This window comes from Pimephales promelas, chromosome 15, assembly GCF_988280905.1.
Source record: "Pimephales promelas chromosome 15, fPimPro1.hap1.1, whole genome shotgun sequence".
Taxonomy (NCBI): Eukaryota; Metazoa; Chordata; class Actinopteri; order Cypriniformes; family Leuciscidae; genus Pimephales; species Pimephales promelas.
In genome coordinates this window covers 20,106,036-20,121,202 of record NC_142783.1, presented here as the reverse complement: position 1 = coordinate 20,121,202, position 15,167 = coordinate 20,106,036, and the positions used below count along the sequence as shown (strand labels likewise).

Sequence of the window (15,167 nt, the reverse complement as noted above, 5' to 3'; positions counted from 1 at the left end):
AAAAATGAAAGAATAATTCTAAAGTTCTTTTAAAATATTTTTTTATTAGTTACAAATATTTTTTTTTATAAGATTTAAAAATGTATCCAGTGCCATGTAATAATTAGAGATTTTCTAAAATGGAGTTGTGAATGAATACACTGAAATTGTGGATCAATGTTTTGATCTGTGAAATTGTGGAACAGAAAAATGAGAGAGAGAGAGAGCCTGTGTGTGTGTTTGAGTATGGACTGTTTAGTATTCATTTTTAAGATGCCAGTGGCCATTTCTGATTATCAATTACAACACATGAGACATTTGCATATATCAAATTAACCTTTACACCTTACAATTTTATTAATATATATATAAAAAAAAACAACACTTCAGTACCAAATTTTAAAAAAGAGCTTTTTCGTTATGACTTAATGCTCACTTGGGATTTCATTCTCTGCATTTTCTTTCTCGTATATGTAACAGCCCACTTTTCCAATGTTCACACCTTTTGGTCCAAAAAGGTACCCATAGCAGGGCACATGGCAGTATGGGCTGCCCTCATGCTGCAGAAAATAGAGAAAATAATAGCGTATTATTAAGGAGTCCGAAATTAATAATGAAGTAATCATTATGGTAAATATTCTACAAATATTACACAATACATCACTTATATACATTATATATAAGAAGAACTCTACTATTGATCACATATCTTTGTGTTACATTCCTTTAATTTATTAATACATTATTATGAAATAATATAAACTTTAAAAAATTAAACCCTAGCAGTAGGCTGAACAATGCTTTTATAAGTACCTCTGCATGACCACCAGGGGTCAGTGTTTTCTTGCACCTCACACAGCGAAGACAAGGCCTGTGCCAGTTGCGACCCAGTGACATCACTTTCTCGGCTGTAGCATTAGACCATGACATCACCACATTACAACACAAATGACATCATATCAATCTATTTAAATGATTATACATTAAAAACAAAATAATATATAATATACAAAAAGAACAACAAAGTTTAATGTTGCACAAGTAACCACCATAAATCAAAAATTCTTGCTGTTCCCTTTTAAATAGCCTTAAAATCTCAGAATGGTTAGACAGAATGCTTGCACACAAGCAGTATTTACCACAGAAGCACAAAACCACACACACACACACACACACACACACACAGGCACAATGCACGCACACACTCAGGAACACACACATACACATTTCATCTTTTATAGGGACTTTCCCTAGATAATGATTTTCATACTGTACAAAACTGTATATTCTATATCCTAACGTTAAACCTAAACCTACCCATCACAGAAAACTTTCTGCATTTTTACATTTTTAGAATGTATAATTTCGTATGATTTATAAGCTGTTTTCCTCAGTTCTTGGACCAACAAGAACTGGTATCACTGTTCTTGTGAGGACATTTGGTCCCCGTAACGTAGGGAATACCAAGCAGGCGCACGCACGCGAAAAACGCAAGCATGTGCGCATGCACTTACACATTCACTCACTCGCAAACACTCACACACACCACAGACATTCCTGAAAGTTCTCAAATGTCTGAAAAGTCATAGTTTTGATTCACTGAACTCACCGAAATAAACTGCCTTTCCACAGCCGGGACACGAATAAGTTTCTCCAGCAAACATGCGTGTAGGAGCATTGGAAGCTACAAAGGAAAAGCAAACACTTCATGGTTCTGTATATATACTTGTTTAAACTTTTATTTTCGTATCTGTGTATGTTAAAAAAAAATCTGAACTAACTTTAATATAGTCGGAGGACTGGTTTGTTGTTCTGGAGGACTGGTTTATCTGTTCTGTGTGATCCAGCTTTGATAAGGATCTTTAAATCAACACTTCTGTCTCACATAAGATGACAGACTGTTACCTGTTACAGATCCTAATGTCTTTGCCTGTGTTACAGTATATTTAACAAAGGGAACCCATGGTGCTTGGCTCAGAGGAAACACATTACATTCTGAGACATTTCTCTAGAGTAGACATTTCCACAGCAGTCCTTAAAACCCTCCCCTTACATTCCTGCAACATCCCGCCTGTCGGAAAACACCTATTAAGGGGAAATATTTCAGTAAAGGAGCCAATCAACTAAAGCCATTAAAATTCCATGGCATAAAATCCCAAGGGGGTCACTTCAGAAAACAATCCTCCCACCCCTCTATTACAACACACACATTTAAGTATTTCTATCTCCCACTCCGTGTGGGAATCTGTGTGTGTGTTAAAAAGTGCTGAGGAAGTGTTAATATATAAAGGAATGTGTGGAACAATGCAGCTTGGAAGAGTGTGTCTATATATACAGTGGCTAAAAATAGCATATGGACACATTTGGACACTTAACTCACACGTAACCATGTCTGAATGTCATTTCATTACACTACACTTAAAGGTATAGCGGAGGATTTTCTTTTTCCGGGTGGGTAGTCTATACTATTGGTCCACCTAAGTGTCAATCATTCTGGTGATATGTTTACGTAAGGCCGTCGTAGGCTACGTGCTCATCCCTATGTAGTTTTCACTTTCAGGTGTATTTTGTTGGAGTTACGGTTTCAGCCATTCCTTTGAAAATGGCTGAGGGTCGAAAGAGAAAAAATGTTTACTAAGTGTATGATAAGAAGAGAAAGGCCGCAGAATATAGAAACAAGACCAGAGAGATTTTGGGTGAATATCACACGCTGGCGTGCGCTAAAAGCACAGGTTGGGCTTCTCACTGATGCCGCAGTCGCGAAGATTCTACCAGACAGGTAAAGTTTGTCACGCTATTTGGAGAAATCCATTTAAAATCACTAGTAAAAGTTAATGCAAGCTACAATGCTAGCCCTGGCACGAGTCATGCACCGCATAGACACGGTAAACATCTCAATTTGTCTAAAGTAGCCTTTTGTCCAAAATGGTAAATGGTATCACGCTGAAATATTCTAAAATCTTGTGTGTTTATTATTACACAAATGCAACAAGCTACTTCTCCATATGCAACTATGTATAAAAATAACGTATTAACAATGAGAGATATTAGGTTAAGGACCAACGTAATAGCACTGCTTATGTTGCTATGTAACGTAATTGCGATTTGCAGAATAGTTTCCTCAGAACGTATTTCGTGTGATACAGGGTTGCACATATCATGTCTTGAGTCCTCGGTCACTCAATCGATCAGTAAATAAATAAGTAAATAAAACACGGAAGGGCATTTGACATGTTGTCTTTTTTATGAATGCTTTTTAGTTAGTTTAGAATTTGCAACATAATTGTGCGAGGCGTATAGACGTTCCCTCTCGGGAGCAAGAGTGTTGTTTGTGCATGTGCATTTTTTTTAAAATTGGAGAGGGCGGGTCTTCTCTAAAATTCGGAAAGATCCTCCGCTATACCTTTAATAAAACAAAATTTGTTATATATAATAATCATATTGAGATTTAAATGGAAAAGAGCGACTTTGTTTTTCGCAATTGATCCCACAAAGTGATTTCTTCTTTTAAACCATTTCATAATTACTTTGTAATCAAGGCGTCAATACACTTTTTTGCAGCTTTTAAAAAGACCTGAATTTGCAGCAGCCATACTTAAAGAATCATTATGTTCAACAACTTTAACTAAAGCACAGTTGATGGAGGAGTCATGTTTTTACTCCTCCAACTCTTTCCAAGCATATAGGCCTATGCTTGGAAACTTAAGGCGGCCATTTCCACTTATTTCCACTTATTGAATTGTTTTTGGGCTTACTGTTTAAGCTTGGCTCATAAAGTGATCAAGTTAAAGGAGTTATTAAATATCCTGTCTCAATTTTAGCATTTGGATTTATTTTGTTTATTTTGTCTTGTTCTTTGCTGTTTTTCTAGATCATGAATAAGTCAAGGCTCGATAATTGAATTCATCCTTTCAGAATAAAAGTATTAATTAAAAAAAAATATATAATAATAATAATAATATATCACTGACTTAAAACTTTTGAACAAATTACCTTTGGGTTGATTATAGTTGATCTGTGAGTTGGTCCAAGGTGTGGTGGGTGCTCCGTCTGAAGGGCTGTTAAATGATTTGTCAACTGGTGTTTGAGGAGGCGTGTCATATATATAAGACCCCGCCCCTCCGATATTTACACCTTCCAAAGAGAGGACAGAGCATTAGTGTGTGAGTGAGTGTTTGTGGTTGATAAAGCTCATATCTAAGTGTTCAGACTCTCCTAATGCAGATAGCATTACACAAAAGCCCAAAATAACCTGTTCAGATCCTGATAAAATGCATCTCTTCTGAATTACACACTCACTTTGTATAAAAAAAAAAAAAAACACGAGGGTAAAAAAACCTCTCTCTCTCTTTCCCCCTCTCCCTCTCTCCCTCTCTCTGACACGCACATGAACGATAAGGTTTCTAGTGGTGAGTGAACGGTCTTTGGTTGGAAGGTTATTCTAAAAGTCACTGAGAGTCAGATGTCTCTAAATGAGCCCTGATTCAAACCTTTATTCCCTGTACATGAAGATGAAAATACACTATATTTCCAATTTAATGTCTCACATTTTTACACACATGCACGCACAAAACACCTTACAAACTCCAAATACAATTTATTGCACATACCTTTTGGTCCAAAGAGAGTTCCGTAACAGGGTTTATGACAGTAAGGCAATCCATCATGCTGATAGTGTGAAAGAGAGAATATCTTTATTAGTCCATTTTAACTTTATTTTACATCTGCTGAATTTCTCACTATACAAATGTATAATTTTTTTTAATCACATAAATAAACCATACTAAACTAAAACGGGAAAAATATTATAATTGCAGAGTGCGTACAGATATTTACAGTTAACGACCAATAATAATATTTTTTTTAAAAAAAAGTGTATTTGTAAATTAAATAAAAATTTGTGCCAGACACTCTTCTACTAAAACCTAAATTTTCAAGCAAGGTAATATTTTCAGAAGTGTTTGTGGGAGACAGAATGAAAGAGAGAAAGAGGCTTGTGTTGTGCTGGATTCATTAGAGGTCATTGTTTATCCTTCTGTTCCTTCCTGCTCCTCCCAGACTGCATAAAAAGACCCAGTCAGGCTCAAATCAGGATGAAATTCAAGCCTCCTTACACACACACACACACACACACACACACGCACACACACACACACACACACACACACACACACGCACGCACGCACATTTCTATTTTAGTGGGCATGCGTTTAGTGCATGTGTGCTCAAAACATTAAATCCAAAATAACATCCTAAACTGAGCAAACAGATATTTACTTATTTATTTGTATTACCATCTTAATCAGGCATTTTTATATATATTTTATATATTATATTAAAAGCAACATCTATCTCAGTGTCTCTATTGTGACAAGCTAAAAACACAGTTTGCGTTCCCACTGAGAGCCATTTCCCAAAGAATAGACTTAGGGAAAAAAAGGCAGTAGACACCTGCAGAGTGTGAACACCAACAACACAACCTCCTGCTGTTTTGAACACAATAAGAGGAATAAGACCAGACACAGTTCTCAAAAGAAGGGGAAACAGTAACTTTAACAGAAGAGTAACAAGACTAAATATATCTTTCAGTGAGACAATGAAAAACTGTTTGTCCATTCATTATTATCAACACAAATGAAAAAGCAATAGAAAAAAAAAGAAAATAAAAACTTTCAGTCCAAACTCACCTTATAATTAAACTCAAGCTGTCTGTGACTTGTGTATGTGTGTGAGCAAGTGTGAGCGTGATGAGAGAGAGAAGGAGGGAGAAGGAAGAAAGGAAGAGAAGCAGAAAAGCAGACAATTGTTTTCTGGTTTGAATGTACACTATCTTTGTCCATACATTGTCCTTGTAATAGTTCAGTAACACTGTGTGTGAGAGAAAGTGCATAGGCTTAGAGTAAAGTTATTTGAAATGAAGCAGCTACACCGGACTGAACATGCATTTGAAAATGACAGATTACAGCCATTTCACCATGAATTTCATTGCGGTTAAGAATATTATGATTTACATTTCCTTTTAGAGGCTAGTATTAAAGCCCAAGACTAAAAGAATTTGTTTCGCTTCCTGTTAACACAGTCAGTCATTCTTCACCCTGCTGTGTGTCTGTCAATCTCTTTTCTGTTCATACTGTAAAAAAAGACAAAATAATGCAAAATCAAATGCTTTTTGTAAGGAGTACCAAGAATATTTATTCCTTATCCTTTTATTCTTAGATATTTTGATGTTTAGGGTTGAAGTATGGACCCCAAGAGAATTAAGAAAATGGGAATGGCTTTATGTAACCGTTTCAAGAAAACAAACAAGCTAAAAATTTAAATAGATATATAGTAAATGTAATCTCTCCCTGACAGTCAAGAGAGCATTCCAGACAGATCCAATGAGGTTACTATAAATACGTATTATCTGTGCTTACAGTCATTGAAGGACTTTCAATTCCTCCATAAACTTCTACTCCTGGTGAGTGAAATGTCTACGGGTGGAGTATAGACTTATATGCATGCATGAACAATCATTTAACCCAAACAGGGACAAAAGACAACTCGGATCACTGAACTAGAAAATGTGTCAGACTAGACCATCGAACATGTCAGGACAATAAGGAGAGAGAAAAGAAAAAAGGAAGAAGAAAGTACAGTGAGGGGCACTGAAATAGGTAAGCACATGGATGACCTAGAATCAGTGTCAGCCCAATGGCTTGAGCTTTTAGAATCAGTTGTGTGATCTCCTGCTAAATGACATTGAGGATGTGCAAGCCTGAAACTCTACAGACTAACATACAGTACAGACCAAGAAGTAGGTCGGACATCCAGAATCTCATTTATCTGTCATTAGGAATCATGACTGTGCTGTCTGATCAAATGAAAAGAAAGGAAGGAAGGAAATTAAGAAAGAGGAAGAAAGCAAGAAAGAAAGAAAAAAAGGAAAAAAATACCCAATGATCAGAAAGAGATATTTCATTAAAGGGTTAGTTCACCCAAAAATGAAAATTCTGTCCGTAATTACTCACCTTCATGTTGTTCCAACCCTGTAAGACTTTCGTTCATTTTTGGAACACAAATTAAGATATTTTTGATTAAATCTAAGAGCTGTCTCACTCCTCCATAGGCTTCTATTGTAATTTCAATCTGTCGGCCCAGAAAAATTAGTAAAAACATCAGAGGCTCAACATTAAGTTTATCAAGCGACAAGCTTTACTCAATTCATTTTCTTTTGTGTGGGCAAAAATATTTTAATTTGTGGTCCGAAAATGCACGAAAGTCTTACGGGTTTGGAACAACATGAAGGTGAGTAATTCATGTACTGACAGAATTTTCATTTTTGGGTGAACTAACCCTTTAATGGCATCTTAGCCTGCAGTATTAGCTTTAGTTATGCTTACCTCCGCATGGCTCCCAGGAGACAGAATCTTACTACATCGTTCACATTTCAGACAGAAGCGGTGCCAGTTTTTCCCCAGAGAGCTCACTTTCTCAGCTAGAACAGGGAGAGAGTGTAATGTGTTATCTTATTAGTGTGTGATGCCGTAACTGAGGGTGACAGCTTTAACTGCAGTGATATCTAAATTACACACAATTAATAAGCTCACAATTGTACTGTAGAGATACATTTCTATGTTTGGCCACATTAAATTTCAGCCAAATTACGTGGACCTGACTATATGTCAATAGTCAAAAGCCTAAAAAAAAAAAAACATAAAAAAAGGGAAATATCAAGCATACACTACCATTCAAAAGATTAGGGTCAGGGAAGGACTATTTAATGAAAAAAACAAAAGAGTTAATTTAGCAAAATTACACTCAAAAGTGACCGTAAAGACAGAAAAGTTTATTTCAATTCAAACTTTTATTTAACAAAAAAAAAAAAAAAGAAAAAGAAAAAAGAAATTGATCACGGTTTCCGCAAATATATTAAGGGGAAATTTTTAACAACATTGATAAGAAATTTTGAGCACCAACTCAGCATATTAAGGGGTTAATTAAATAGTTGTACAATTTAAAAAATAACTTTAAATTTTAATTAATTATTTCACAATAAAACTATTTTACTCTATTTTTTGATCAAATAAAAGCATCCAAGTTAAGATAAATCTTACAAAAACAAACAAAAAAAAAAACTATAAAATACTAATACTTAATTACTTAAAGTTCCCCTGAAGTAAAAATCAAGCTTTTCATGTTGTTTTAATGGTGTTTTTAATATGCTTCAAGACAAACCATGTGCAAATTCATAAGTCATCACCATTGCTGAGTATTTTCTCCTTTAAACTGCAGTGAAACAAAGACAGTCTCAAAAACGCCCTTTGAAATCGCTGGTGTCTGATCTCACAAACTGTAACTAATCATGTCAACAAGTGGATCTCTGAGCTGATGAGAGTCGGGGCTAATTTTTACATTAAAGTGTGTAGAGTTACATTTAAGGCATGACAGATTATTTTTATTTTGGTGATCAAAGGTGAGTTTTAAAGGATCAAATTATTGACTCCCAGCGGGAGTATAAAATCTTTATTTATATAACTTTAATAATTACTGTTACTGTAAATTTACAGTATATAAAAAAACAGTATTCTTTTCAGGTGTGCCCAGCTCGGCAAATGCTGAAATACAGTAGCAACTACAATTGTGTGTGCGTGTTTGTGCATTTAAATCTGACGAGATATAAACAGTACTTACAAGAGCTCTGAGAAAGACTTTCCACACAAAATACTAATTTGAATGGGTGGGGTCTCTATGTGTGTGTGTGTGTGTGTTTGCAGCTGAACAATGCAGCATCAAAGGAGGGGAAGAACAAACTGGACCATCTGAAGAAAAGCTCCAAAGGGAGATCCTGTTACAATGCAAACCCTGCTGAAGTCAGATCTGCTTCTATCAAGAGGATGTTGAAATGTGCATCTTATCTCTGACCTTCTGATCTTCACAAGCAGTTATTGTGCATAGTAAAATAAACAAGGATTTCACTGATATTTCAAAAGAAACTAAGCCATGAAAAAGTATAGAAACACTTTAAAAGTTTGGGGTCAGAAAGATTTTTTTAGTTAATATTTTAAATGTTCTTTTAAGCTATCTATTTATTAACTAGTCTTCAAAAAATGGTTTCACAAAAATATTAAGCACCACAGTTATTTTCAACATTCATAGTAATAATATGTTTCTTGAGCAGCAAAATCAACATATCAGAATGTTTTCTGAAGGATCATATGACTGGAGAAATGGCTGATGAAAATTCAGCATTGCCATCGGAAAAAATAATACTTTAGAAATGATTCCAATTGAAAAAAAGTTATTTTAAATTTGTAATATTATTTCACAATATTACTGTTTTTACTGAATTTATTACATAAATGGATTATTTCACTCAAAAATTAAAATTCTGTCAGTAATTACACACCCACATGTTGTTCCAACCCTATAAGACTTTAGTTCATCTTCGGAACACAAATTAACATATTTTTTATTAAATCCAAAATGTTCGTCAGAATGTACGTAGAACGCAGGCTCACTATTGGCCAGCATCACACTCATAACAGCGACAGTGTCAGCAAATAGTGAGCCTATGTTATGACGTATCGATAGCGATTTTAATTATGTTTTTTTACTAACTTTGTGGGCTGGCAGGTTTTAATTACAATAGAAGCCTATAGAGGAGTGAGACAGCTCTCAGATTTAATCAAAAATATATTTCATTTGTGTTCTGAAGATGAACAGAAGTCTTACGGGGTTGGAACAAAATGAAGGTGCAATTACTGACAGAATTTTCATTTTTGGGTGAACTAACCCTTGTTAATGTTCTCTCATTCGTCTATCAGCTCCTGAATTCAACATAACTACAAAAAAGAAAATAAAAAAATCAATAGTTTGCTATGAACAAATACACAGTAAACAGCCTTGGACTTTGGAGCACAGGAATGAGAAATAAAAGTGATTTAGAGAAAGACACAGGTCAACATTCCACAAAAAAAAAAAAAGAAATAAATAAAAGTACTCTTATATTTTAGCACTCTTAAAAATAGATTCTATATTGGCATTGATGGCTCAATGTTGAACTTTTAACATCCATTGAACCTTTCAATCTCAAAAAAGTTTCTTTACAGTGGAAAAAGGTCATTTGAGGAAGGGTAGGCAATTTCAGAGAGGCTAGCAATAGCAAGCTAGCTTTGACTGCATAACTACTTCACTCAGAGAACCAGGGGTGGTGATGGCGCAGTGGATAAGACACATGCCTTTGGTGTGAGAGAGTCAGGTTCAAATCCACTGTGAGACACCAATGTGTCCCTGAGCAAGACACTTAACCCTTAGTTGCTCCAGAGGCGTGCGACCTCTGACATATATAGCAATTGAAATTCGCTTTGGATAAAAGTCTCAGCTAAATGAGTAAATGTAAAATGTAAATGTAACCTGTCAATCAAAGCTGTCAATCATTAATCATGATGTCAACACCACTGCATGATCAAATAACTAACTAAAAACAAAGTTATTTTAAAAACAAACACTTGAAATTACATCAGCGTGATACAAACTACAGTAAATTGCAGAAACCATATTTGGAAAAACGATATTTGAAGTGTAATTTAATTGTTTAGTTTAGTAGTGATAAAATACCAATCGAAAGAGCTATTATATGATACCAAAAAAATTAAAATTCCAGGTTGACATTGTGAATTGTGCATATGGGGGACTAAACCCACCATCCCAGAACTTTACACATAACCAGCCAACATTCCTAAGGGTCTGTCTTTCTCACACATTCACATTCCATCACACAAATCTAGTCAGGTCAAACCGAGAGGACACCGAGTCAGACATTTTCAGAAGTCTAGGGTCAATGGGGATATCAAATCATCAAGCTGATATCTCCTCTTCAGTGCAGCCAGAAAGACAGTTACTCCATCCACTAACCTGCAACAGTAGCACAACAGAACAGATCCTCTCACTTTGTTCAAGAGTCCCTTGCCAAATTCTTACGTAACAGTGTCACCCAATTCTCTTTTCATGGGCTAAAGCATTTACTAACCCTGTGGCTACTGGATTCTGGGACAGAATACTAATCAGGAGCATATAACGTGACAAAAACTGGACAGACTAGAGAACATCGTCCGATGCGGTTGTGGGAGCGCCTGGGTCACTTATGCTTGACCTATTAATAACAATACTTAGTTCTGCACACAGTGCACAGGCTGCAAGATTACTTCTTCTTGAGACAGGCATTTTGGGGTGCCATATATCCCTACACTGTAAGTAGGAAAATTCATAATAAATTTTTTTTTTGATTCATTATTTTACCCTACATCTTTTTCTTAGACCCAGTTAAAACTACAAGACAGATAAATTTAACCGTTTAAAAAGCAAACACATACTTTTCAGAATGTTTCTCAAGGACAGGAACACCACTTTGGTTTGGGGCGGAAGTACTGATTTGCAAAGGATAGAATATTAGTTTATGGAAATACATTGCATTTATTCACATAAATACCAAACAGATGAAGAACAACAATGAAGCAGGCTACTAATAAAACTTAATTCATTATACACACACATCATAAAGTATATCCGATACTACTCCATGAAATATTTGGAACTATTAAAGTGGAAATGAGGTCTTAAATATCACAAAAAGAAAACATAAGAGTTCAATTCCCACTGCTTATAACCCAATGACTCCAAAACTAAAAAAAAATAAAAATAAATACACTTTCCAAACATTGTTATGTAACTCTGACAAGATTTGCAGAAGTTTATTCCTTTAAAAAATAGGCTACCTTTGACCTTTCAGAACATAATTTAAATGCCCTGCAATTTGAGTCAATTAGTCCAAACCAGTGATATGATAACAATGAAATGAACTTGGCTTTGACTTCTGCTAAGTGATAATTCTAGTGGAAAACTCTCACCGAAAAACACAGTCTTGTCGCATCTTGGACAAATGGACGTCATTCTCTAGAAGAGTCTTTTTGCCACGCAGGTTCGGGTCTGTTCGTCACGGTTCGTTGCCTGTTTGTCTCTCAGCGCCTCTGCACACTGTGTGCTACTGCAACACAAGTCGCGCCGCGGCGTTTATTTAACTTTAAAGAGCCTCCGTACTTGTCTCATGAATAATGAATACGTTGCGTGACGTTCAGACGACCAGTAAACTGATTGACTGAAAGTTATCCAATCCTACTATGGAGAAGGAAGAATTGTAAATATTAATTAGGAAACGTGACTGAACGCTCCAAGGTTACCAAGCAACGTTAGCTTGACCTCATTAATATGCATAGCCTTCGCCATAGTAGAATCCGGCTGCGTGGCACCGTTACGCCACGCCTTTGGCGTGACCAATGAGGAACGTTTCTTACTCGTCAATCAAAACAAAAACGTACAAAGCTACCCATCTTCAAACCTTCACCTTTTCCCTCCAACTAGTTTATTGTCAAAAATTCAAAAGGTGTTACACGAATGTTGTTGTTGTTGTTTTCGTACGAATTGCTGATAAGTATCATTAAAACAGTATTTAAGAGTTTTTATGTTTCAGAAAGTGAAAAACAAAATATATTCTTGGGAAAATACGTTTAGGAGTTTATGGGAATGTGTTTTTTTTTTTTTTTTTTTAATTTTATTTTCATCATCTCGATAATGTTTCAGTACTGCCTCCTGGTGTTTTAAATCAAAACAGCACTGATAGAACTGGCAGAGAGATTTTAACTTAATTTTAAACCTATCTTTTTCTACTGGTTAGATTTCTGTTATGAAAATGTGCGACGAACAGTGCATATTTAATTAGATAGTGCATAATTTGCATATTTAAACATACAATTTCATAAAACTTGTAAAATAAAGCATTTGTTTTAATGAAATGTGATTAACCAACTGGGGAAGTATTAGCCTGGTTCAACCAGACTCTAGTTCATTGTACTGAAGTAAAATGAAATTGAGCGGAAGTGCGTAGGAGGGCGCAGCCAGGCTAGGGAAGTATGGTAATATTACTATCTTTACTTTACCCAATTCACCTGTGCTGTCTTGAATACATTATGAGGTTCTTTTTAAAATGAACCACATTAAAACACATGTTGTTTCAAATATGTGTGTATTTATTTCTTCTATGGAATACAAAATGAGATATTAGGCAAAATATGGGCCGACAACCTCGGGCAACATTCACTTTCATTGCATCTTTTTATTTTTCATACAATGAATGGTGCCATTCTGTGAAAGGCTGTCATTCAACATCTCCTTTTGTGTTCCACGAACAAAGAAAGACATATGTGTTTGGAACATCACAAGGATAAATAAATAATGACAGAATTTTAATTTATGGATGGACTCTGTTGAATCCAAACTTTTGTTATGCTAGTGTTTACTGGAGAAGAAAGCCTTTCCAGTGCTCTCGTTCATTCTTCTGACTGTTTACAGTAAAGATATTGTAATTACTACCGTCTAAACAGATGGTTGTGAATGATGGAGGCCTCAGTAAAAGCACTTGCAGCCACTGGCATCACCACTGAGATAATAGATGATCTCACACACACAAGTCCTTAGATGGGGTCATAGGTCACCACATGAGAGACAGCTATCCATGGTACCAAGTTCTACCAACTATGATACAACTAAATCTCACATGGTCCATTATATAACTGTGTCTCACTGGCCATTGGCCTTATACCCTCAAGTATGTATTAAATGATCTACTCTGAATCATGTTTACTACAAAAAACAAACAAAAAACAACAAACACACACAGCCCAAAAAACCTACACAAGAATGTCTACATTAGCCTATATTTATGGAAATTGTTGTTTAGAAAATTAAACAATCCAAATAATAACAAAACCTGATGAATATTGGACAAAATGGATATATTAAATAGCTCCAGTTTATCTACAAATTATATTGTATATTTTGTCTCCCTCTATTTTTGCTTGCTTTGCATTTCATCTGTGTATTCATTTCTGTTCCCCCATCCCTTATTTTCAGTAAAAAAAAGGATTACGTAATAGTGAAACATGGATAGGCTACACTTTGTCGTTTGTTGTATCTACACACTGCTCAAATGGTCACCATGGCTGCATTTATTTGATCAAAAATACAGTAAAACAGTAATATTGTAAACATTTTTTTCTTATTTGCTGCTCAAGAAACATGTAGGCCAATTATTATTATCATTAATGTTCTTGCGAAAGCGTTGGTCTTTTTTTCAGGATTCTTTGATCAATAGAATGTTTAAAATAAAACCCTTAAGAACAGGACGTCTTGGTTAAAATAGTACCAAACATATAACGGAGACTGAAAATACTGTCTTTTCTACTTACATTCACTCATGAAACATCAATCTTCTTTAGTATAATATCACTCGATTATGACATATCTGAATGGATTCATCTGCAGTAGGCCGTGAGAGGAGGATGCTGGGAATGCCTGTGTTTGTTGTCCGATCTCACTATAGCGCCCTCTACTTTTTTTAACCTTTTACCTTGTCTTAGTTTTTGTGGTTGGAATAATAAAGAGCAAACTAATTTGTCTCATTATCACACAAAATCTCTCATCAACATCATTATTAAATTCACATAGAGTTGACTTTTAATATGTTGTCGTTTATGCCTGTTGCTTAAGTGAGTGTTGTTACACACTAATACCACTAGATGGCGTGTGTTCACTGGAGTTTACTGAACACAGGACACTAAGGTCAAAAGGTCACTGGTTCATTTAGTTCATTTATGAAAAAAAAATGCCAGTGCCAGTGGTTCTCACCTCTTTTTAATGTCATGGTAAATTTCCAATCACTGTATATATATATTACATTTTGTGTATATAAAATCAGTGATTTCTACATCAGTTTTCACAACACTGCCATAAAAAACTTTATGAGTGATTGTTATAAAACAAACTGTAGCTTAATCAAACCTCTCAATTGTTTTATCATGCTGTAGACTGAACAATCTGGAATTATTGGCCCCAAACTGTTTAACTGTAGTATAACAGAATCTAATATTGAGATGTAGAGGTCAAAAGTACCACCAGTAACGATTCATGTCTTGTTAATACACCACCATGTCATGTAAAACTTTTATTTATTTTAAATTGTTTCAGATGCAATTGTGGTCTTCAATTAAATCCAGGAAAACTTTTATTTAAAAAAAACCATTTGAAACATTTTTGCTCTGGAAAAGCGCAATATCAAAAAGTTTTTAATCTTTTAAACAATAAAAAAATCTATT

The 15,167-nt window shown here is 35.1% G+C and overlaps 1 protein-coding gene across 2 annotated transcripts; it reads right to left on the bottom strand.

Moving 5' to 3' along the window:
- Window positions 1-311: 311 nt before the first annotated feature.
- crip3 (cysteine rich protein 3) lies at window positions 312-14,397 on the bottom strand. 2 transcript variants are annotated; one of them, XM_039669866.2, is made up of 7 exons: window positions 14,262-14,397; window positions 7,362-7,456; window positions 4,590-4,647; window positions 3,973-4,113; window positions 1,589-1,663; window positions 793-887; window positions 312-539 (listed from the first exon to the last, which is right to left on the bottom strand). In XM_039669866.2, exons 1-7 carry the CDS (start codon window positions 14,269-14,271, stop codon window positions 405-407), a joined length of 609 nt encoding a protein of 202 aa, XP_039525800.1. In that variant the 5' UTR covers window positions 14,272-14,397; the 3' UTR covers window positions 312-404. The 2 variants fall into 2 exon arrangements, with proteins under 2 accessions (XP_039525800.1, XP_039525790.1); XM_039669856.2 differs by lacking the exon at window positions 14,262-14,397 and adding an exon at window positions 11,868-12,053.
- Window positions 14,398-15,167: the final 770 nt, after the last annotated feature.

What these genes read in the sequence shown, in the direction of transcription:
- crip3 (XM_039669856.2), bottom strand. Translation starts at nt 11,910, where the DNA reads ATGACGTCCATTTGTCCAAGATGCGACAAGACTGTGTTTTTCG. An exon ending in AACTCTCTTTGGACCAAAAG is followed by an intron (nt 4,114 to 4,589) that starts GTATGTGCAATA and finishes TCTCTTTGGAAG; the next exon opens with GTGTAAATATCGGAGGGGCG. An exon ending in TGGAAAGGCAGTTTATTTCG is followed by an intron (nt 888 to 1,588) that starts GTGAGTTCAGTG and finishes CTAATGCTACAG; the next exon opens with CCGAGAAAGTGATGTCACTG.